Source organism: Protopterus annectens, chromosome 1.part0, assembly GCF_019279795.1.
Source record: "Protopterus annectens isolate FY-2018-M chromosome 1.part0, PAN1.0, whole genome shotgun sequence".
Lineage (NCBI taxonomy): Eukaryota > Metazoa > Chordata > Ceratodontiformes > Protopteridae > Protopterus > Protopterus annectens.
This window is the reverse complement of record NC_056725.1, coordinates 885,554,860-885,578,598: the sequence shown is the minus strand read 5'-3', so window position 1 is coordinate 885,578,598 and position 23,739 is coordinate 885,554,860. Positions and strand designations below refer to the sequence as shown.

The 23,739-nt window shown below is 35.1% G+C and overlaps 1 protein-coding gene across 1 annotated transcript in view; it reads right to left on the bottom strand.

The window, feature by feature from the left end:
- Positions 1 to 6,205: 6,205 nt before the first annotated feature.
- Positions 6,206 to 23,739, bottom strand: part of LOC122796908 (CD109 antigen-like) — a 969,469-nt gene continuing 951,935 nt past the window's right edge. The window contains exons 34-35 of the mRNA XM_044065708.1: positions 6,591 to 6,693; positions 6,206 to 6,222 (exon numbers count right to left, since the gene is read on the bottom strand). Of these exons, the coding sequence (XP_043921643.1) occupies positions 6,206 to 6,222; positions 6,591 to 6,693 (120 nt within the window). The remainder of the gene's footprint in view (positions 6,223 to 6,590; positions 6,694 to 23,739) is intronic.

Here is a 23,739-nt window from a genome sequence, read left to right as displayed (position 1 = left end):
GAAACAGTCACTAAGTCCATTGACGAGAGGAAGGTGGTCCACACAGCCTACCTGGACCTCGCAAAAGCCTTCGATACAATACCCCACTCGAGCATTATAGATAAGCTCACCAGCTTAAATATAAACCCCTATGTCACTAGATGGGTTGCAAACTGGATCAAGGACAAAACCCATATGGTTAGAATTGCTGGAGCCATGTCAGACTCCAAATCAGTTACAAGTGGCATCCCACAAGGCTCAGTCCTGGGACCTCTCTTGTTTGGTATATATTTCTTGGAGGTACAGGCCAACACGGAAGGACTGTGGCTGACCAAGTTTGCAGATGACTGCAAACTGGACGCCATAATCAACACTCCAGCTGACACAAGCATCCTCCAAAAGGGGCCTCATAGAAACAGACAACTGGTGCCAGAGTCATGGCCTCAAGCTAAATGCCAAAAAGTGTATAGCCATCCCCTTTGGCAAAAACAAAGTGCCCACAAATTACCACATAGGTGGTAATCCATTAAGTACAGAAGAAGTAATTAGGGACCTGGGGACCCAAGTTGATAGCAATCTCTCATTTGACAACCACGTGGCCAAAGTGGTTAGAAAAACATTTTATATAGCCCACCTAATCATGAAGGGATTAACATCTAGATCAGGTGAGGTCATCGTGCCTCTTTACTCATCCCTCATCAGGCCCATAATTGGGTACAATGCCCCTTTTGGGATGTACCTTACCAGACACCTGCAGTAACTGGAAAGACCCCAGAAGTACCTCACCAAGAGGATCAAAGAGCTCAAACAGATGACATATGCTACCCGGTTAAAGAAACTCCAGCTCTTCTCAGTGGCATACCACCTGCTCAGAGGTGATCTGTACCTGATGTATAAAGCCATGTCCAACCCAGAATTAATGGACATGCTGCACCTCAGAAAATCCAAATCCCAACAAGCTACGCGCTCGAGAGACTTGAACCTCAGCACTGAAATAAATAGGACATGCTGGAGGGACAGATTCATAACCCAGAGGCTTCCTTCACTCTGGAATAAAATCCCAGTCCAGGTTAGGCAGAGTCCCTCATTGACTGTCTTCAAGAGGAATCTTGATGAGTGGATGGAGATCGTAGGTTTACCCCGGGTATCACTTCTGTGTCACTGTTAGACAGAGGCACAGTATATTAACCTCGAAAAAGGCCATAGCAAAATTATTTTAAAATGGGTGGCAAAAGCCAAACACACTCTGGCTAGGCTTATAAATGCCCTAGGGCAGATAGCCTAGTATGAACCTATGAACCTATGAACCTATGAATTTCCTGAAGGGTATGAAATCTGAAATTCAAATGTCTGTCATTATTTTCTAACTTCAATCTTTAATGATTTTCCACTAATTTTCCAAAAAAACACAATTTTATGAAAAACAGACCAAAAATGTGATGCAAAAATATAAAATAGCCACACAATACAGCTAGGAACCTGTCAAAGAAGGGACAATTTTTTAATATTAGTACTGTTAACTTGAGCAGCTGACAAAATAAGAGAATCTACATGCATTTCTGAAATTAAAAGTAATCTATAACTCTGATCATTACAATTATTTATTAATTGCAAACTCTCCACGTTTACTTCCAAATTTATCATTTTGAGGAGGGGTTATTAGGATGAGAGCAACATTTTGAGGCAAAATTGGGGACAGCTAAGAGGTTTTGATATACCAAATTCTATAACGTGATTTTATTTGCACATATCTCTCAACCTCTTAATGCAGGAAATCTGGACAAGGCCAAATATATTGGGGGAACATACAAACAATGCTCAAAATTGCTCTTGTATAAACTTAGACAGTTGCCAGAATAACAGGTCTTGCTTTAGCATGCATTTTTCTGAAGATTTTGAAACCCAGTGTCTGTCATTATTTAGTGACTTCATTCCTAAATGGTTTGCCAGAAAAAACACAAATTTTATGAGGAACAAACCAAAAATAAGAAGCAAAAATCTATTCATTCTTCAAAAATCTGGACAGTTAAGAGGTATAGTTCAGCTGGGGCTGTCTGAGTCTGCCACCCTTCCCCCCTCACAAAATCATGGTCGGATGGGGCCTCCCCCCAGCTATTGCTTGGCTATTTTGCCCCATTTACCATAAACACTGTAATGTACATACTGCTATACTTCTATGATGATTTAGATTTCATTTAAAAGTTTTATTTTACATTTTACAGCACAAACACTAATAGACATCTGCTAAACAAAACAATGCAGTCTCACAATGAAAATAGACATAGCATTAAAACTTCTTTGCCTGTGAAACTCACATTCATTGAAACAGCATTGAAACCTACATTCAAAGAAAATACATCTGGCCAGTGGCAGATAAAGATGAACTTTGGGCTGTTTTCAAATCATAGGCTCCTTGCACAGGAAACATACATGTGTTCTTTGATACACCTTCCTGATTGTATTAAATTGTATTCCTTGTATAATACAGTACAGTTGTTAGATGGTGTTTTTAATTTATTGTTTTGAACATTTTTCCAGTAAACAATGAAATAAAATGCATGCACCAATAATGGCAAAACTGCCCAATTCAGAACATTCCCATCATAAAAGTCTACCCAAACTTCTACAATCCACCAGTATCAGTAAATATGCACAATCTCTGTAGAAGTAAACATCATCTAAATAATTCCACATTAAAAATATCTGTAACTAAACCACAAGAAATAAAATCCACTGTTGGCACAATAAAGGTTGTCCTCCAACACCACAATACTAAAGATATTTATTAGATTATCAATATATTTATTAGATTATTAATATATATTAACATGTAGATTGGTGTATACATACACATGACATACAATAATGGTATGTATCAAGTTGACAGGGTTATATGAATGGTTTTAACGTATTCTTTTTCCTTTTTTGGCTAGTTATTTGATTTAGATTGATTAACAACATAATTGATTTATTAATTGAATCATTGATTCTTTGGGAGTATATTTAAAGAAAGTGAATTACTTGTAATTTTAGATTCTGATGAAGTCTCACGATTCGAGATGAAAGCACGCTCAATCTGGTTGCTTTATGTGGAAATAAAGAGCTTTGGTTTTATTTTGGAAGAGTTCGCCTTTCTTTAGTATTGTGGTGTTGGAGGACAACCTTTATTGTGCCAACAGTGGATTTTATTTCTTGTGGTTTGGTGCTACGTGTTCTTGTGGCTTGTGGTTACAAGATCTGTAACTAATGAAGATGTTTCTGCTACCAAACAACTTTATAGTTCATTGTTTCATCTACAAATAAAGTACCTATTGTCCTTGAGGAATAAATTGCCTATGTTATATTGAAAAAATGATAAGCTAGTAATATTGCAATAGGGAATGGATGACAAACTGATAACAAGTTCATCGTTACTAGGTGTCTCCACCAAAGAAAACATTCTCAGGACTGCAACATCCACCACCTTTAAAAGTACAGCACAGTACTGTATCAGCAATGTATCTATATACTGTGGGAGTAGAACCCACAGACTTCTGCATCAAAAGCAAGCACATTGCCTGTTGTGCTATTAACAACACAAGCAGATTTGGCATAAGTAGCACTAATCTTCTCTTCAAGTTCTCAGCTCCTTATAAAATCCACGTGACACTCAACTGTATTTCTCAACTTTGAAGCATAAGAAATCTGGAAAAGGCCAACATTTATTGGGGGAGGGGGGGCAAAAGCCCAAAACTAGGATCACATTTTAAACATTGCTTCTATAATCTTGGAAAGTAAAGAGAATAAACTGCTGTGTTATCACCATGCATTTCATAAGGGTGTCTCCCTTCTTGCACTAGCAGCATTTCCCGAGTCTGGACTGCTGCTGAACCAGTTCGGAGCATGCACAAAGAATCCAGATTGCTGGTGAGACAGTAAGACAGTCTGCAACAGCAAAGATCCCAGTCTATGCAGTTACAATTGCATAGACTGGAAGGGGATTGGACTGCAACATCTGCAGGCTGGGTAGGACCTTGCCCCTCTTGCGGGCTTTCTAGTGCTGATGGACAGGAAGATCTTCTCTCATAGGCTTTCTAGTGCTGATGGATGAACTTTTGAGGCAGGAATAGTGGTCTGATGGAATGTATACTAAGGTAGGATACTTAGCTTGGACAGACTTTTGAAGCAGGAATAGTGCTGATGGAAATACTTAACAGGGTGTTTATGTGTGTGTGTGTGTGTGTGTGTGTGTGTGTGTGTGTGTGTGTGTGTGTGTGTGTGTGTGTGTGTGTGTGTGTGTGTGTGTGTGTGTCTGTGTGTCTGTGTGTGTCCTGGTGGCTAGAGAGAACTCAGAAAATATCCCTGGGGGCTACACTCAAACCCTGTACCTTGAGAGCAGGTAGCAAGAGCTTGAATTCCCTACTCACCACCCCTTGTGAAATTTTTGTCTCATATATTTGTTCTGTTCTTCATAAAATTTGTTGTTTTATGGATTTTTAATTCACTAAATAATGACAGGCATTTGAATGTCAGACTTCATATTCTTCAGAAAGTATATGGTAACACAAAACCTTTTCTTCTAGCAATTTACTTCTTATAAGATCAGTATTTGAAATTTGTCTGTATTTTTGGAGCTGTGTTCTCCCATTATTGGCTTTGTCCAGGTTGTTTGTGCTATGAGGTTGAGAGCTATGGTAAGAACTGAATTCACTGAATATGTTTGGGGGCTGTATTCCTCCATTATTGGCTTTGTCTAGGTGTTTTGTGCAAAGAGGTTGAGAGCTATGGTGAGAACTGAAGTCACTGAATGATAACCATTTAACTTTCAGACTACCTATCTTTCAAGAAACAGCTGATTTGGCATAATGGCATTTTGCTGTGACTGTAGTGCACAGAGTCCTGAGTTCAAGACTTGGCAGTGAAATGCATGGTGATAACACAGCAGTTTATTCTCTTTGCACTTTGTGCAAGAAGGGAGACACCCTCATGTCAGTTTTACAGCGAGAACTCTAGCCAGTACAGAGCAATTAACAAACTGGCACAAAGTAGAACAGGTTTTCTTTCATTTACTGTATGTGGAAACCAGAAAGGCAGAATGACTAAACAAATGGCATATACAATGTAATCTACTGGTTAACAGAAAGGACAGTGGCCAATTTAGTAAGTGGTCCTTAGTGAACATGGACAAACTCCTTTGGGGGGAATTCCAGCCACTTTATAGCACAGGGCAGTCATGTTTTTGATTAAAAGATGACACGCATCTAGGCTCTTCATTTTATACTAGCTTACATTGTACAATGACAATATTCGAGCAAAAATGTTTAAGAGATGATCCTTGTGGCAGAGCTCCATCAGTATAAGAGTCAGAGATGGATGAAGTAACCACAAGCTCTGAAAGGAAAAAGGAGGTCTATGAAAGTGTAATAATATATAGAGACAATATAGTTAATAATTATTTATAGAGATAGAGGACCACAGTGAGCCAGAGCAAGATAATATAGGATATTATAATAGTAGATAGATGGTAAGAAAATTTATAAATGTAAAGTCAAAATAGGTCTAGCAGGGGTTATTATGATAAAGAACCACAGTAAAACAATGTATAGAACTGTATAGACCAAATTATTATATCTTAATACTACATTAATAAGCACAGTATAAAACCATCACTTAATAAATATTCACTGAATTCATCAGTACATCAAAAGAGTTTTATTATTTTATTTATTTATCTTTGTTTACGGTGAAAGTCCAACTGAGTAATATCCATTTTCAGTTGAATCCCAGGGAGAAAAGCTCCATTTACTTATATGTTATTATACTAAGTTCCAGTTAATCACAGAGTAGTTACATTTCTGTTTACATTTATACACATACAGTAGTTACATCTATATATTGTAAGATTTTACAGAGGTAGAAGTTACTAAAGAGAAAGTCTACATGCGACTTAGTGGATTGTACAGGCAGCAATTATGTATAAAAATTGTTTTGTCATTTCAGTGGGAGGTTGGGAGTATTCTGTTCACTACTGTATGGTGAGCATAAAGTCTTAACCTTGTGATTTACATGTGCAGGACCAGGATTAGTTAAAATGTCGTTTCAGCAGTGGTTTAAAACTATTGAGCTTACCAAAACACCTACAACTGAAATTGCAAACATACTTGTTAAAAGGCACAGGCTCAACATATATAAAGCTTATCCAACTTGAATTAAATCAATACAAATACAATACACTACCAAGATATTTTCATTGATCTACACAGACTTTGAACAAATATAAATATAAAAACATACACCATATGACACATACTTGCACTGTGAAGGAAGATGATGAGTGAGTGTAAGTGGACAGCAAAGTGAGGAGAGATTTAGCAATACATTCTACTACAGTGACATTCTCACCTTCAGGTCAATTATTACAGAAAGCAATCAGTTTATAGCTAATATGGAACAGCTGACTTATGGATGAGGCGGCAATAATATAAAACAGAGAATAGAAAATATTGAGAGAGAACATAGCTGCAACAAAAGCAGCCTCCAATCAGGATGGCAACAGCATCATGACATTTATAAACAGTGACAAGTTAACATAGACAAGCTTACAAAAATGTATTTCCAATATGGTAACTTACTTGGTTCATAATAGTCATATACAACAACATAGCCATCTTGGGTATTTGCAACTTTAGAATTCCGTTTAGCTGGAATATCAATACAAACTTGAGTTTCATTTATCTGCAAAAAAAATGACATTGCTTAGGTATAAGTATTACTCTGAAAAAGTAGATGACTGAAATTGGAACTAATATATTTAAAAAATCGTAGCAAAACTAAGCTGAAAAAATGGTGTCAAGAAAATATTGACATTTATACATCTTTTAACTATTACATTTGTAGTGATTTTTCTCTGAATTTTCTAAAAAAAATAATTCCTTCACTTAAATCAGCCCCGAAATGGCATTATACAATGCATACATCCATAACTTGCCATGCTAGCTGAATATCTCTGATTACATGACAATTTATAGTAAAGGACATCATAAACTGTGAAATATTTTGAATGGGTATTATCACCTACAAGATCAGAACTGAAGACAAGTTTTTGAATATTCCTGCACCATTCTTTTCATAAATAACATAGAATATGTATGAGTTGTTGTTTTAAGTGTCATCATCATCATCAACCCTTTTTTACCATATTCTACGAGGGTTCAGGGTGTCATGGCAACTGTCGCCTTCTCTGTGGACACATGCATAGCAGGCCTTCAGAATGTATTAATACACACACACACACACACACACACACACACATATATATATATATATATATATATATATATATATATATATATATATATGGGTCTACTTCATATGACCTAAATTTCATTTCACTGAAATTCATTTGACTGAGACCAAATCACTAACTGTTCAAAAGACTGAAAACTCATTTGACTGAAACACATAACACTGACACATTAAAGTAAAAGGTATATGCCCTTTTCCCCACTATAGTGTGATCCTGAAGTTAGTATATATAGTTAGGGGGGTGTACCCCCCACATAATTTATACATTTTATACCATATACATGGATATTTTTAACTGCAAATAACTCTTTGCAGAAAACAGTATTTACCTAAACACCCCCCTAACTATATATACTAACTCCAGTATTGCACTACAGCGGGAAAAAGGGCATATACCTTTTACTTTAATGTGTCACTGTTATGAGTTTCAGTCAAATGAGTTTTCAGTCTTTTGAACTGTCAGTGTTTTGGTCTCAGTCAAACGAATTTCAGTCAAATGAAATTTAGGTCATATGAAGTAGACCTACATATATATATATATATATATATATATATATATATATGCACATGCATACATATAGATAGATAGATAAATAGATATGGACTTATACCTTCCATTAAATAGAAAGTGACTTCTTCACACTCTTTTGAAGTCTGCTGCAACAAATCTAGATAAATGTTAAGCTTTGTACAATTAACATTCACTATCTGAGATATCAAAGAAATGAACATTAGACTAACATTTTCTTTAAATATTCATCAGTCCCTGCCTCATTTAATTTTATTCTTTGAGTTTTTTTGATAATAACAGTATATGCTTAGGTGTTTCCTTTGAACAATCCTATGATTATTATACACCCACACACACACACACACACACTTTGCCTAATTTTCAGTGTAAACAGATGAATGTGTAGTCATGATTACTTCTGTAGCATTCATTTTACAGTCTTCTATGTTCCTAGAGCTTCTTGTGAGATACATGCACAAATCAGCAAAATGTACGTACATCAGCTTAAAATTGCAACTTTTTCATTCTGAAATCTCAAAAATTAGGAGGAAAAGAAATACTTGATTTTTGTGAAAAAGTATTTGCTTTTTGTTTGAGTAATGGTATCTTTTGATATAATAAATATTATAGAATGTGTATGAGTTGTTTTAAGTGTCATCATCATCATCATCATCATCACCCCCTTTTTTCCATGTTTTACATGGGTTCAGGGTGTCGTGTCTACTGTTGCCATCTCTCTCTTGATTCAGTGTCACTCTCATATGTTCTTCAACAGTCATGCCTGACTGTCACAGGTCTTTTCTCACACAATCCATCCATCTCTTTCCTCAATTTCCTTGTTTCCTCTTGCCCTCTTCCTGTTTCTCCCAAATCCTGTTCAGCAAATTGTCTTCTGCTTTCCATCACATGTGCTGAATCACTATAATCTGTTCCCTTCACCTTTTCTACATTTAGAACTACTCTGGCATTGGCTCTGATGTTCTCATGTCTTTGTCCTACAGTGTACATCATATCACCCATCTCAGGTACTTCATCTCTATCACCTCTAGCTTCCTCAACTGCTCTGCCTTTACTGCCCAGGTTTCTGTACCTAGCAGTAGTACTGGTCACACCACTGTTTTGTACACCTTACTTTTAAGCTTCTTCTGTCATATACTATCCCTGAAAATCCATGGCATTTGGCTGCAGTACCTCTGACATTAGCTTTGACCTTATCTTTCATACTTCCCTTCTCCTCGACCACCCCTCCCAGATACCTGTAGCCATTAATCTAGGGTTACCACCTGTCCCACTTTGCGAGGGACAGTCCCTCTTTGGGCAGTTGTGTCCTGACAAAAAACATTAAAAATGGCAAATGTCCTGAGATTGTAGGACATAATTATGTCCCATATTTTATGTAATAGTTGCATAAAATAGTTATTTCTGTATCTAAAATACCTAAATGTTACAAGAAACAAAATAAGCAACTAAACTGCTACAAGAATAAGCTTTTATTTAGGCAAAAAAGTAAAGTTCTATCCTTTGTACTGACCGTGGGTATGTGTCGGCCTGTAAAATCTGATGTGTGTCCAGAAAATGTCCCACTTTGGCAATTTGAAAAGGTGGCAACCCTACATTAATCTGCTCCACTATTTTCATTCCTATCTCACTTTCCAGCTTCATATAATATCCCCAATTTTCTGCCATGACAGCTGTCATTTATGTGGCCAGTTTCATACCATACATTTTCAATTTTGCATTTCATGGCTCCAGGACATACCCAGTATTGTCAATAAGATGTCTCTGGGTAAAATCATCATATACAAACCTCTGATATGTCACATGTGTGCTATATGTGGGAGCAGTGGGCACTGCCTGGGTGCCTAAAGATGCATTGTTTATTATACCTTATACATTTCAGGCTACCTGACAGCTGATAGAGTAGATCTCATTTAAGAAGATATACCCTCTCCCCTGCTCCCAAGGTGGGGTCTTTATTGAAATGCAGGTGCAAGGTGGGGTCTTTATTGCAATGCAGGTGCAGAGTATGGCCACCAATACCTCAGGGAAATGACTTATGTCATAAAAGTGCCACACAGTGTTGGCTGCCTCCTCTATTGTACGTGGAAACCACATAGTTATTTATTTGTTTTCTATTTGTTGACCAGGTAAGTGGACTAGTCATTTGACTCTTTTCAGCCATGACCTCAGCTTCTTAGAACAGAGTATATATATATATATATATATATATATATATATATATATATATTGAACAGGAAATTTGATAAGCATAGCATATATTCAATTACAGTAAACTCTCAGTTAGCCGGCTCCTATGGGGATTAGTAGATGCCAGATAACTGTAGTTTCTGGTTGCTTGAGAGTTACTATTAAAAATAGGCCTGACTGATACTGTACCCTATACTATTTGTTTGGTTTGACTTGTTCTTAGGTTGGGGAGACACAAGAAAAAAAATCTAGCAAAGCTAGACTTTCCACTGTGTGATACCTTAAATCTCTTGTATCAGAGACAGCATGGGATATATGCAAATTACCCTTTAAGGATTTTAGGTATTTCAGTAAATGGCAATAATGATATGTCCATGACTTTTTCTTTTACTTTTACATCTATTTAGGGACAATTTCAGGCCAATAAAGCCAAACCCCTCTAGCTGTCGACATACATGATTCTGCCTTCACATGCCATAATCAGCATAGAATAAGATGAACGCTTGACTTTTGGAAACACAGGGCTGTTATACCCAACTTATATCCATAAACATAGGGGTGTCTACAAAATATCCCAACCTACACACTAAAACAATGAGTAATAAGGTCACACAGAAAAAACAATTAGTTACAAAACACAAAAAGAAAAATCTAGCAAATCTAGACTTTCCACTGTATGATACCTTAAACTTTTTGTATCAGAGACAACATGGGATATATGCAAATTACCCTTTAAGGATATCGGGTGTTTCAGCTAAATGGCAATACTAAATGTCCATGACTTTTTCTTTTACTTTTAAGTCTATTTATGTACAATTTCCGGCCAGTAAAGCCAAACCCCTCTAGCTCTGGACATGCATGATTCTGCTTTTTATGGCATCATCAGCACAGCATAAGAGGAATGTTTGACTTTTGGAAACACAGGGTTATTATACCCAACTGAGATCCATAAACATTAGAGCATCTACAAAACATCACAATTAACAAACTTAACAATGAGTAATAAGGTCACACAGGAAAACCAATTGGTCAGAAAGTGCAACACATGAAAATTGTGCTGTATTTCTTTGATTTTTTTTTTTTTTGGTTGCGTAAGAGTTCTGGTTGCTTGAGCTCTGGTTAACTAAGAGTTTACTATAGATGACTGGAAATTTAACACAGATGCAGAGAGTAATAAAACACATCTCAACTCCGCAGAAAAAATGATAAAATTGCTGTAGATGTAGTTAGACATAGCTATTATACTAAAAATGTGCACGCATTTAGGCATAGATATTATAGAATTAATCAATTGTTAAGTAATACTAAGTTATTACTTGTGAAATTAATATGCAGTTCACTGTGAGGTGAGAATTCCCTCGAGGAACTGGCAGATTACCCTTTAGATTAATGCCTTGGATAGACCCACTGTGTGCCACATTGACCACTGAAAGTTTTTTGCAACTAATATAGTAAAAAACATACATACCTTGATCCCACATTGATCACTGAAAGGTCTTTGTAGCTAATATTGTAAAAAACATACTTACCTTGAACTTTACAGGTACAGGCTGCGCACCCATCCCATGGACCTGTATAGGACAGGACACATCTTGACCAGTTTCTCTATTATGCCTTTGTCATACAGCATCAGTCCACAATGTCAGTGTGCTGACGGGTGTGATATGTTAAGTGCAGATGGATGGTACAACACTATCAAGGGCAATGATCGACAACACAATAACTATCAGCAGTAAATGCAGTCTGTTGCATATATACAGATTTACTGGTACAATGGCTACCCCGTATATGAATTCTTGGTCTGATTCCTGTAACCCCACATTTTATCTCTGATCAAAAGCTCAGGAATTAGTTTCCCACAGCACAAAATATATACATTTCTGCTCTATTGTTTAACCTAATGTTGATACTCTTGCTCATTACAATGTAATTTTACTGCAATTTGCATATTATGCAGGTCACAGAATTTCTTGGTTTTTTGCACTGTCGCTCAGTGTTCCTCTCAATTACCCCCCCCCCCCACCGACCCTTTGACCTATCATCATATAAAATTACTTGCTCTGTCACTTAAAATTGTTTCTGGATCATCAGACTAGTTTTAGCAAATAGTTTTTTTTGCATTTAATAACAAAATGTACAGACAAAAGACAGGTATAACTATAAGTGCTGTAGTATGACAAGTTTTATTAACTTAATCATGAGTTATAAGCGAATTTTATTTACACAGATGATGCACTTAAAAAAACCTTATACTCTAGCCATTTTATGGATGACATTATTTTAATATGAGGTGAAATGTTGGCAAAGTATTACAAGTGTTGTCATTTACTTGTGAATTTGGTGAGGCTTCTGTTAAATATCTGGATTTGTTGATATAATAAATATAGTAAAGGAAAAAGATTCAGAGGAAAAATAATGGTAACAACACTGTTACATTGTAACAGTATCCATCCAACTTAAATGAAAAAATAATAGTGTCCGTGGAGAGATGTGCAGAATAAATAGATACACTGCAGAGAAAGATCACTTTATTAATTAAAATAACAGAAAATTACCAAATATGTTATAAAAATAGTGTCCTCAATTATTATAAAGCAAAGGTCTGATACTGTGAGATACTCGGAAGATACTACTTGACTTATGTTAACTGATGCAACACGAAGGTGTAATAAAACAAAGATTCCACAAGAATGTATGTCATTTCCTCGGAGAATAGCTACAATTTTGTCATGCACAATTGACCCTACTGGTATCAAATTGTTTTATGTAATTGGAAGTTTAGCACATTCTGTTATTTTAAAGATTTTAGGTGATAAATCAGATATTTAAATAAAAGAAATGAGAACTGAAGAGTTTACTATTAATAAAGAAATGGATGTTATAATTAGAACCAGCAAAAGCAGTGAGTAGTATTGCAGAGGTATTTTGAACATTCATCTGTTTTCTTCAGTGTAACAAGCACAGCACATACCTCCCCATTTTTTTTTTTCTTGCTTATAACAAATGTTGTTTATTTTGCCCAGTGTTGCATGTGTGATGTATTTTGTATAGAAACACTTGCAAGGATATTAAAAGTTTTGTATTCTTCATTGTCTCCATTCATCAGTCCTTGGACTAAAGTATTAAGTTAACTGGATCTATGCAAATAATATATTTAATGTCTCACTTTTACTTAAATTATCATTATTTTTATTTAACATTTTAATTATAATATCTGTTTCTCTTTGACATGTTTATACATATTGCTAATGTGTTTTTGTTTTCTTTTTTAGCTGTTTGATTTTTTGAAAAACAAGTTACTATGCCATTGCCAACTTTTGTTTGCTTGCCTGTAATGTTAATAAAGCTGTAATAAAAACATTTTCTATTTATGAGCATCTATAGACAATGAAAATATGTAATGTGAACCATAAAATTATACAATAGATATCCATTGTTATTCAAAAATGTGCAACACTGATTGAATGGACAAATCAAATATGCTAATAGAAACAAGACCACACATACTTTTGCAGAACTTCCTTTTATCCTGTATCCCTCACAGACCTTTTTATTTTTTCATAAATCACACATTTATTAATGCAGCAATTTTCACACATCTTACTGCTCAGAAAATGCATGTAAATATAAAACATTCTTTGCTTTTCCCATATCTCTGCATACTGTTTTGGAATTAATTTAGTGTTTAAATGTATACTGATTGCTTTGTCTAGTCAGCATACTTTTTGGAAATTGGAATGTTCAGCACACTGAACACCCTTTCTCCATGTTACTAAGCAAAAAATAGAAACAGTTTCTCACCACAAAATACCTCTGGAGGCCAGATCAAAAAAAAAAAAGAAAAAAAGTATTTACTCTTGTTCTTCAGAGTTACCTTACAAACAGCTATACAGCTTACAAAGAAATATCTTACAAAACAATATATTATTATTTAAAAACTTCAGCCTCAATGATTTCCTCAAAAAAAAAAAAAAAAAAACAAAAAGAAGACAAAGCACAATTTTTAGCACTAACACGCCATCAGTTTGACACAGACATCTGGGCATGTTGTGAAAATCTAGAAAGTTAAGAGGAATGTGCACAATTCACATCTTATATGCCCCAGACTATCAAAAATTGGTAGAAGACCACTAAAGTCTCTTTACACAAATTTTCTTAAATAATGTTATTGTGTAATAGCAATAATCCATTCCTGTGTATGGGTAACAATGGATTTATGCATGGTAGGCTTTATCCATGGCTGGCTTCCCTCTCATGATCAAAGCACACCTACAAAGGGGAAATCCTGGGTTACCCACACCCAGTGAGGGATTATCACTAAAAATGCTTATGACAGATTTATAAAAATGTACTGTTATTGCTGATACAGTAGATCTGGGAGTAAGTGAAGGAAGTCCAGAAACATGCTCAAATGTAAAGTCATTTAAATGGTAAATTTTGTTCTTTGCATGCAATGACCCAGGGTTAAGATATACTGTTAATTTTAAATGTATATTTGATACATTGATCTTATTTTTAGTCACATGTGTAAAGTTTTAAGTATTTGATGTAGGTGTCTAATGATTTATTTTCTGGAAGTGAAACTACAAAGCGTTGCTATATTCCTGATTATTGACACTGTATAACATTGTATTGCTATTTAATGCCTTGTAATAATCCTGTGACATTGCTGTTTAATGATAATTTATAAAGAAAATTGCATAATATGTTGGAGCTTTTCTCCCTAGGCCTCCGCTGAAAAAGTGCTCCCTCAGTCAGACAAACCCGGTCAACAAATATAAAATAAATAAATAAATAAAGGTTAATTTTTTTTTTTGAGTTTTATGACTTTTGTATCTTAATATGCTCTATGATAATTACAATTTGCATTTCATGTACATAAGGAGCAATATTCCATTTAAACAGCCATCCTAAAATCTGATGAAGTGCGGGATACTATTGCACAGTAAATGTAAATTATTACAAGGGATAACATTCATGCAGAAAGAGTAAATTCTGGATCGTGAATAGTAATTTGTCTGTTATTGTTTTAAGATGTAACTATTAATTCAAAGTGACTGAGCAATGCAAAACAGACTATAACTACTGAAGATCTTACTGCTTGAAGGACTTGCAGAATGTCTCACAACTTCTCTTACAGGATTTCATTTTGTTCTTTCCTGGTGTATCACTCATTGATTTGATAGTAAAGTGAATTTGATATGACAGGGAGACAAGGAGCCATGGTTGCCCAGTAGAATATTTAGGCATAAATGTTTTTCATTTTCTTGTTTACCATTGCACTGCTGGGTTAACCCTCAGCAAAGATGTCTGTCTTTACAATTCATTGGTTAGACTGGTCTCACTTTGTATGCTACATCTGTGTCTGGACCTCCCTAACACAAGTCAGGAACTGCAAGTAAACAGCTTATTAAGTGCAGTGGGAGGGTAGAAGTTATTGTATTCACTTAAAATTTATCATCTATTATTTTAGAGTCAAAATCAGTAAACCTCTGTGGCTTGATTGCTTTTAATATAGATAATTAGTGAACTTGGAAGACATACATGGGGATCTCCATTTTCTTATCTAACAATTGGTTCATTAGTCATAAATGCTTTGTGCAGAACAAGAAATGGCTTGTCTTTGTTTAGAACTGAATGTATTAACAGATATGAATTTTATACCCAGCAATGCTGCTAACCAAATTGATGGGAGGTGACAGTATACAGTGCCAATTATGTTGCACTTTTGCTGTTTGTTTTGTTTCTCAGACCTTGAGGATGGCTTAATTATAAATGCAACACGATATTTATGAATTTGTTGGGTGAGGGAAATTAGTTTAATTAAGCAGACTTTCCTTGTGTAGGTTTATTTTGTATTTATTTATACATGTTTCAAGGAGAAATTAAATCAAGTTTTAACAATGATGGGTTTAAACCAGAATGCAAAGAGTCATTGTTAGAAAGCCTATCTGCAAAAACAAGTGGTACTTCAATCCTTGTGGACATTTTGGTGTGGGCTACATACCTTGGAGTATCATGCATTATACCTGCTATTTTCCTATCATTTCATTAACATTTTATCTCTCTTTCCATCTAACTATACACCTAATGCAAAGTTTACCATAATGCTTATGGAAACATTCTGGACCGAGTGCATTCCTGAAGCATTTAAGTGGGTTACAGATGACTGAAGCAAAGGCAAAGGTAGCAATTTAATACTTTTCCATCTAGCACTCTGTTTTCTTAAGGAAAAAAAAACTCACCTGAAAATTATCATGGTAACTGGTGACTGTATAGGGGCCTTTTGGCTTGTATAGGCTTATTCATGTTAATTTGTAGAGTAAATTGGGAAGCGCTTGCAAGTGAGAAGGATGAATAGTATAGCTTGTGAAAAGAATGAATTTATAATAATAATAGCCAAAGCTCAATATACAAACTTGTGTGCTTTTGTCTTTCTTATAAAAGGGCTTCATCAGAATGCTGCCTGTAAACTGCTTAATCCAAATGATAAATTTATTCCCAAGTTATTCATCATGTTGTACCTTTCAGCTGTGGAAAGCATTTCTATACCATCACCCATGTAGCTTACATTTCCTTCATATTTCACTTTCATGGGCTTTTTTGGAACTCTGATATCAGAGAAACTGTCTGGCAGTTCTCTGTTTGACGATTATGACCAGCTGTTTATTTTTCTTACATTTTATAATCAGGCTGCTCTGGTGGTATATATCATGACTTTTTGGTCTGCTCTCCTGATAAGTACAGCCACAACATGTCTTAAAGATCCTGAATGACTTCTCATTTGCCATGATCAGCCACTTTCTATTCCAGCTATTCTAGGTCATTTCAAGATTTCCACATCTTTTGCAATATTCCTCAACAAGTCTTGCAGTAATTATGGTAATTACCTTTGTTGACCTGTGCCATTTCTTTTGGTTTGAAACAATGGACTTTATTACTTCTTGCAGTAAATACTGTGACCTAAATACTCTGCTGTACTCTGAGTGCTGGCCCCTTGTCTGGTACTTGCAAACTTCAAAGTATATATTGGAAACAACATTTTAAGTGAAACAACATTTCAAGTCAACCATAGTATAGATCATCTTTGATACTTTCAGTTCAAGATGCTGTTCATTTTCTCGAGGACTTTACTGCAGCTGTGGGTTGTTTTAAGACACAATTTACCTTTCACATTTGAAATTGCATCATTCCCTACTGACCAGCATTTGGAATTTTGTTTCAATATTTAAAGTTTTTACCATTGCATACCCACTAATTGACCATCAGCTACCCAGCTGCACCATGTTTCCTTAAATGTCCCTGGCAGTATTCCCTCCAGGACTGGGATTGCACTCATGATTGGTTGGGAAAAATTAATGGAGCAGAGAAATCTGTGACATCACATATACAGATCCCGGAGATAGTGCCATTACACACATCACTGCTGATCATGTTATTTAGTTCCAAATCCCTTCAAATACCAAAGTTGATGGCAGTCTGCCCAGAGATTATAACATCAACAATGTCATAAGTATGATGCTTGATGCATTGCTTATTGAGCTGTGCTAGTTGAATTAATTCTCACAGATGCCATGATTTATTATAATAAAACATATTACTGAAAAGTACTGCATATGGTTACAGGATCCCATTAGTATATGCATGTCTCCATTTGGTATTCAAATAATTTGTGGGCTCCATATTGCTGATATGGTTTATAATGATTTTTTGATTATATTGATGACTGTTTCCTCATATCAAGGGGGTAATTGAAGAATGGAACTATACTATTTTACTGAGATTTTGTGCAGATAATGCTTTTTTCTGCATTTTGATTTGATCATGAGTTTTACATCCATTTTTTTAGATGCAGTTCTTTTAGAAAGTATGAGTGTGGGCTAGTTTGCCTCAGTCTTTAAAGAAGACAAGTATATATTAATTTGAATTTATATTTGTGTAATGATTCAGAGGTCGTTATCAGCCATGTCATGAGAATCATACAAAAAGACAATCCATGTGATGAGAATCATACAAAAAGACAATCCATGTGAGTTGTTAGGAACATCTTGGATGAGGCAGAAATGGAATAAGCTTTTGCTAATTTTAAAGGAACTTTTTTATGATCATTGGGTATTATTATCAGATTTAATAATGTTAAAAGAACACTTTCTATAGACATGGGATATTACTGTCAGTATTGTTAATTTTAAAGGGATACTTTTTATGGCCATGGCACATTTTTTCAATATTTTTTCATTTAAAGGAATATTATTTATGAACATGGGATATTATTGTCAGTTTTATTATTTTAAAGGAACGTTTTTATGAACATGGGATATTATTACCAGATTTTGAATAATATAAGGAAATTAGAGAAAGTTTACAAACTGGAGAAATAGTTTCTTATCCATCTTTTAGAACGTAGCTGAATTTTGCACTTTATATTATCAAAGAAAATAAATACATCAGTAGTTCAATATATACAGTCACTGATAATGTGACCAGTAGGGTTTTGCTTTACAATTATGTTGTAGTCAAAGCTGTTCGCATTAATCTAGCATTTGTTTATAGGAGGGTAAGTGATAGAAAAACTATGAGAGAACAGTAAATTGATTGCTAGAAACAGAGTAAACACGCTTCACTTTTACTTTTTGTGAATATTTCAGTCCCCAATTTTTATATATCCAGAAAGTAGCAGTATGTAACAGTAAATTACCAAGGATTTTAAAATGATACAGCTATTTGTACATTTTCTTTGTCTTTCTCTGTAACCAAGCAAAAAGAAATTTGTATATCAGTGTATCTGAGTACCAGTTAGATACTGATAACAGAAAAATGACGGATGATCTCTGCAGACAGAATTATGATCAGGTTGTCATCCATTGTTCTTAAAGTCATTCTGAGATTATATTAAGAAGCAGTTATGATTGGTGACTCCATCATAATTCTTATAATACAAAGGGATTTTTTACTGCTCCCAATGTACCACAGGTTAAAAAAATAGTGTAGGAGCATGAAGTGTCTAGCAGCTTTAAAAGTTGTAAGATTCTCTGCAGTGGCATGCAATGAACAGCAAGAAAAATTAAACCTCCTAAAAACAGTCAACTTCCAAATCTGATAACCACTTTTCACTGCGACATATTGATAGTTTGCATGGAAGTGTGATGTGTGTTATAACTTTAAAAGCTGGTTTGAAGATTCCTGACATAGGTATGTGATGCTGCTGTCTGTGAGGCGGTAAAAGACTTCTGAGCAGCATGATTCTCACAGCGGTAAAATACGTTGTACATCATGATTTTCACATACCAGCACTATAACAAGTGTGCTACAGCCAGTATATACGAACCTTACTCTAACAATGCTATTTTCTCAATTCTGAAGTTTAAACAGCATGTACCAAGCATTAAAAACATAGCTAGGGCTCATAACATGATATGCAATGGCAGTTTCAAGGTCCTGGCATTATATATGGTTTCTAAATTACCTGTAGAAAAAGACTATATCAATATTTTATTGTAAGCATAAGTCTGGAAGAAATTTGAGCTTGTATCCTGTCATGAAAATGGCAAGACAATATAATCTCAAAAAGAAAAGCATTTTAAAGAACAAACCAAAGATTAAAATGAGGCTTTATTAATTGAATTAGTTCTAAGCCCTAACTAGTTCAAGCTTTATTGCTATGCAGGTGAGCTGACTTCAAGAACAGCAGCGCTTGCCTGAAAGGTTGACTGTCTAAATTTACAAAACTTTTAACTAAGTTCTGTAGTTTCTTTTTTTATTAATTAATTAATGAATTTATTAATAACTATTTTTATTGTGTGGTTTACCAGTTTATACTGTATGACACCATTAAACATATGATCTTAGTCACGGATGCCATAACTTCAGATTATTCACATGCCATGCCCTGTTTAGATGCCAGGAAGGCCTTTGTTAAAATAGAATGGTATTACCTTGAGAAAATCTTCTGGATCTTTGCATTTCTTCATAACTTTCTGGGATTGCTTGGAGTCCTGTATGAGTGAGGTACAGTAATATGGGTAAAACTGCTGGCTTTTATTTTTGGTCCAATATGGATTCACTGTGATTAACTACATGGTGTTTAGTCGACACAATTAATCTAAACTACAATTTTAAAATCCATAGAAGGACTCAACCTCAAAATAGGGACACTACTAAGGTCATAAATCTCATAAAAGCAACGATTTTTGCAACCCCTAATGCTGGGGCTTGTTACAAGAAAGTATGGGTTTCCCATTCAGAATCTCTGACTAACCTGCCTTTTCCCCACATGCTCTTACAGCCTGAGCTGCCCGCACCACAGATGAAGCTCATTGTATGAGCAATATGATTTAGATAGACATTTAAGAAATAATCCATGACTGTGTGGGTATATCAATAGTTACCCATGGTTGATGCACTTTGATCACAAGGTGGAAGCCCGAGTGATTAAACAAAGCCAATGTGAGCAAATCCTGAAATAGCCTGCAAACAGGAATGAATTATGGGTTTTATACAATAACATTATTTAAGAAAAAGAATGGCTTGCCTTTCTTAAATAATGCAATTGCATAAGGACAGTTCTGTCTTCTCTCTCTCTCTGTGTCTTCTCTACACTGATGTACTACACATATGTATGGAACATATGTTCACATGTATGCACAGTACATCAGTAAAGGAGAAGTGATGGAAAAACAAAATCTTGGCTTCCATTTATTTATCTTTTTTTAATGTTATAAACTAGACACAGAGGCAGCACAAAAATATGAAGAAAATCAGGTATGTTTCTGTTTTAGTTTTGCAAAACATACCTGATTTTTTCTCATATTTGGTGTGTTGTCTGTACCATATCCCAATAGAAAAGTTGGCCAGTTAATGGTGCTTCAGTGGCCAGACTTTTTTCTATCGGTATATGCTCGATTTACTATGGGCATGCTCGTTGGACTGTCCAAACATTGTGCTTGTTTGTGAGTGGTAATGAGCTGTTATTGTAGAAAACTATTACAATGTTCTCTGACATAAGGTTCAGCAGCACCTTTGACAGTTTTGTCATATCTTACAATCCTTAGCCAGGTGCAAGACCAATTTAAATAAATACAAGTTCTATCAATAAATTGTGTTCCTACTCCCAGGTGTAAGGCTGCTTATCCTCACTAATGGAACTCTTCTCAACTGCAGTGTCTAGCTATGACTATATTGCATCCTGTGCCTAGATGAACCTCTTGAACCAATATATTGATGAATGGTTAGACTTGCATGGTGCACATTGTGTTTTGTTTTATAAAACACTATTCACAGATGATTCAACATTCTGCACCACACCATGGCACAATCATCTGGTGAGTTGCAGTCCTTATATATGTCCAAAGGAAAATTATAGACATTAGGCTCTATTCTGTTAAACTGCATGACAGATTCAAGGCTTAATGTACATGATCCGGTGGCATGTTCTGTAAACCCTTTGCTGTTTATATATTTATTTATTTATTGCTTTGTTAACTGGGTAAATGAGATTTGCGTGTTTTATATATATATATATATATATATATATATATATATATATATATATATATATATGAGTCTACTTCATTTGATCGAAAGACCATTTGACCTAAATACATTTGGTCAAAATTTCATTTGATTGAAAACCAGTATTCAAGGAAAATAACAGGGATTTGTCCCCCTCATTGGGGGGGGGGTGGGATGCGAAGCCCCCACCTATTTTTGTTTAAAATCGGTACTTTTTGTTTTATTTTCTTCTTTTAAAGGAAACTAAGTGGGGGGCTTCACCCCCCCCAATGTGGGGGGCTCCACCCCCCCCTAACTATATATATCAACTCCTGGGTTGCACGACATTGTGGAGGGGGACAAATCCCAGTTTTATGCCTTGGATACTGGTTTTCGATCAAATGAAATTTTGATTAAATGGGTTTAGGTCAAATGGTCTTTCGATCAAATGAAGTAGACCCATATATATATATATATATATATATATATATATATATATATATATATATATATATATATCTATATATATATGGGTCTAGTCCAAATCCTCAAAGCTAGAGAACATTGAACATTATATGGTTGAAGGCCAGATGATCGAAGTTCTAAAATGTCAAACGACCTGAATGAAGATTGCCATACAATGCGGAATAGGAAATCTGCCATTTTCCTCACTGTAGTGGGATCTCGGTGTTGGTATATTTAAGTAGCAGGGGATGTGGTGAGTGCAGGGGGGCTTGACCCCTGCAAAAACATAAAAGAAGATTTATTTTCTTTTTAATTTTTTTTATTTAATGTTTGATGTTGCAGAGTTTGAATCATCTGTTCTTTGACCATATGATGGTCGATGTTCTGCAACTTCGATGATATAAAGTAGATTCATATTCCATGTATATATATATATATATATATATGTATATGTATATATATATATATATATATATATATATATATATATATATATATATATATAGATATGTATAGAGAGAGAGAGAGAGAGATTTGTGTAATTTTTAGGCTGGCCTCTAGATGTCAACATTTATCCAGATGATATTCAAGAACTTTTGAATGATTTATTTATTTTAATTTATTTGACATTTGTTTACCAGGAACATCTAAGTGGGCATAGGACCCATTTCTAGTGAAAGTCCGGAGAGAAAAGCTCCAATAACAGGACATTTAAAACATGGACCGTAATACAGAGTTTGTAATACAAGTGTGATGACAGAACAGACAGTGCAATATGTATATAATACAAATGAGGTGGCAGAAGAAACAATACAATATTTACATTTATATGTATTTACAGTTTTCTGTAATTAATTGGTTAACATTATTGTATTTCTACAACTTTTACACTTTAACACCTTTCTTGTTTATAGAAAACAGCTAAGATTAGGCTTTACAGATGAGTCATTAAAAGGAGGTAAAAGACATTGTGGACAGTGCAGAAGATGGCAAGAGGTATTGGAAGATGAGTGGAGAACAGAGAAGAACTAACAGAGGAAGAGAAAGGATGATGTTTCAGGCTTGTGTAATTCAAGTGCAAATCCAGGACTGGGTGAGAAAGTGTTTTAGTGAATGTTTAAACAAGTAAGTGTTAAATAAATATTGCTGTCTTTGTTAGTTCTTTATGATTATGGAACAGGGTGGTGCAATGGTTAATGTTGTCACCTCACAGCAACAGAATCTTTGGTTTGATTCTTGGCTGGGGTGTCTTCTGCCCGAAGTCTGTATATCCTCCCTATTTTTGTGTGGGTTTACTCTGTGTACTCTGGTTTCTTCCCACATTCCAAACACATGCATCTGGATCATTTCTTTCTGGGTCTCTGCTGAAAACAGGCTCTGTCCTAGTTGGACTTTCCTGGTCAACAAATGTTAAATAAATAAATTTGCTTTGCTTTTGGACCAAGGCTGAAGTGATCAATTCATTTGATTGATTTGGCATCCGCTGTAAGAGGGTTTGCTTGATTTTTACCACTTAATTTCTATTCATGCATGCTTTACTGGGTGTTGATGGTTTGGATGTTTGTTAACTTCTGCAGTTTCTTGTACAGATTTACTTTCTACAACACTATCTCACCATTTTGGAATCCAATCCCAAGTGTCTTCACTGTTTCAAGTGCATTCAGAGTTCAGACCACAGTGTTTCTCCTGATGTCTTGCTTTTAAGGCAGACTGGGGATGGGGAATAGGGATACTCACCAAAGGTTAAGCCAAAGGTTTCAGAAGAAACATTTACTGGATAGAAATCCATTTGTCAGTACTTG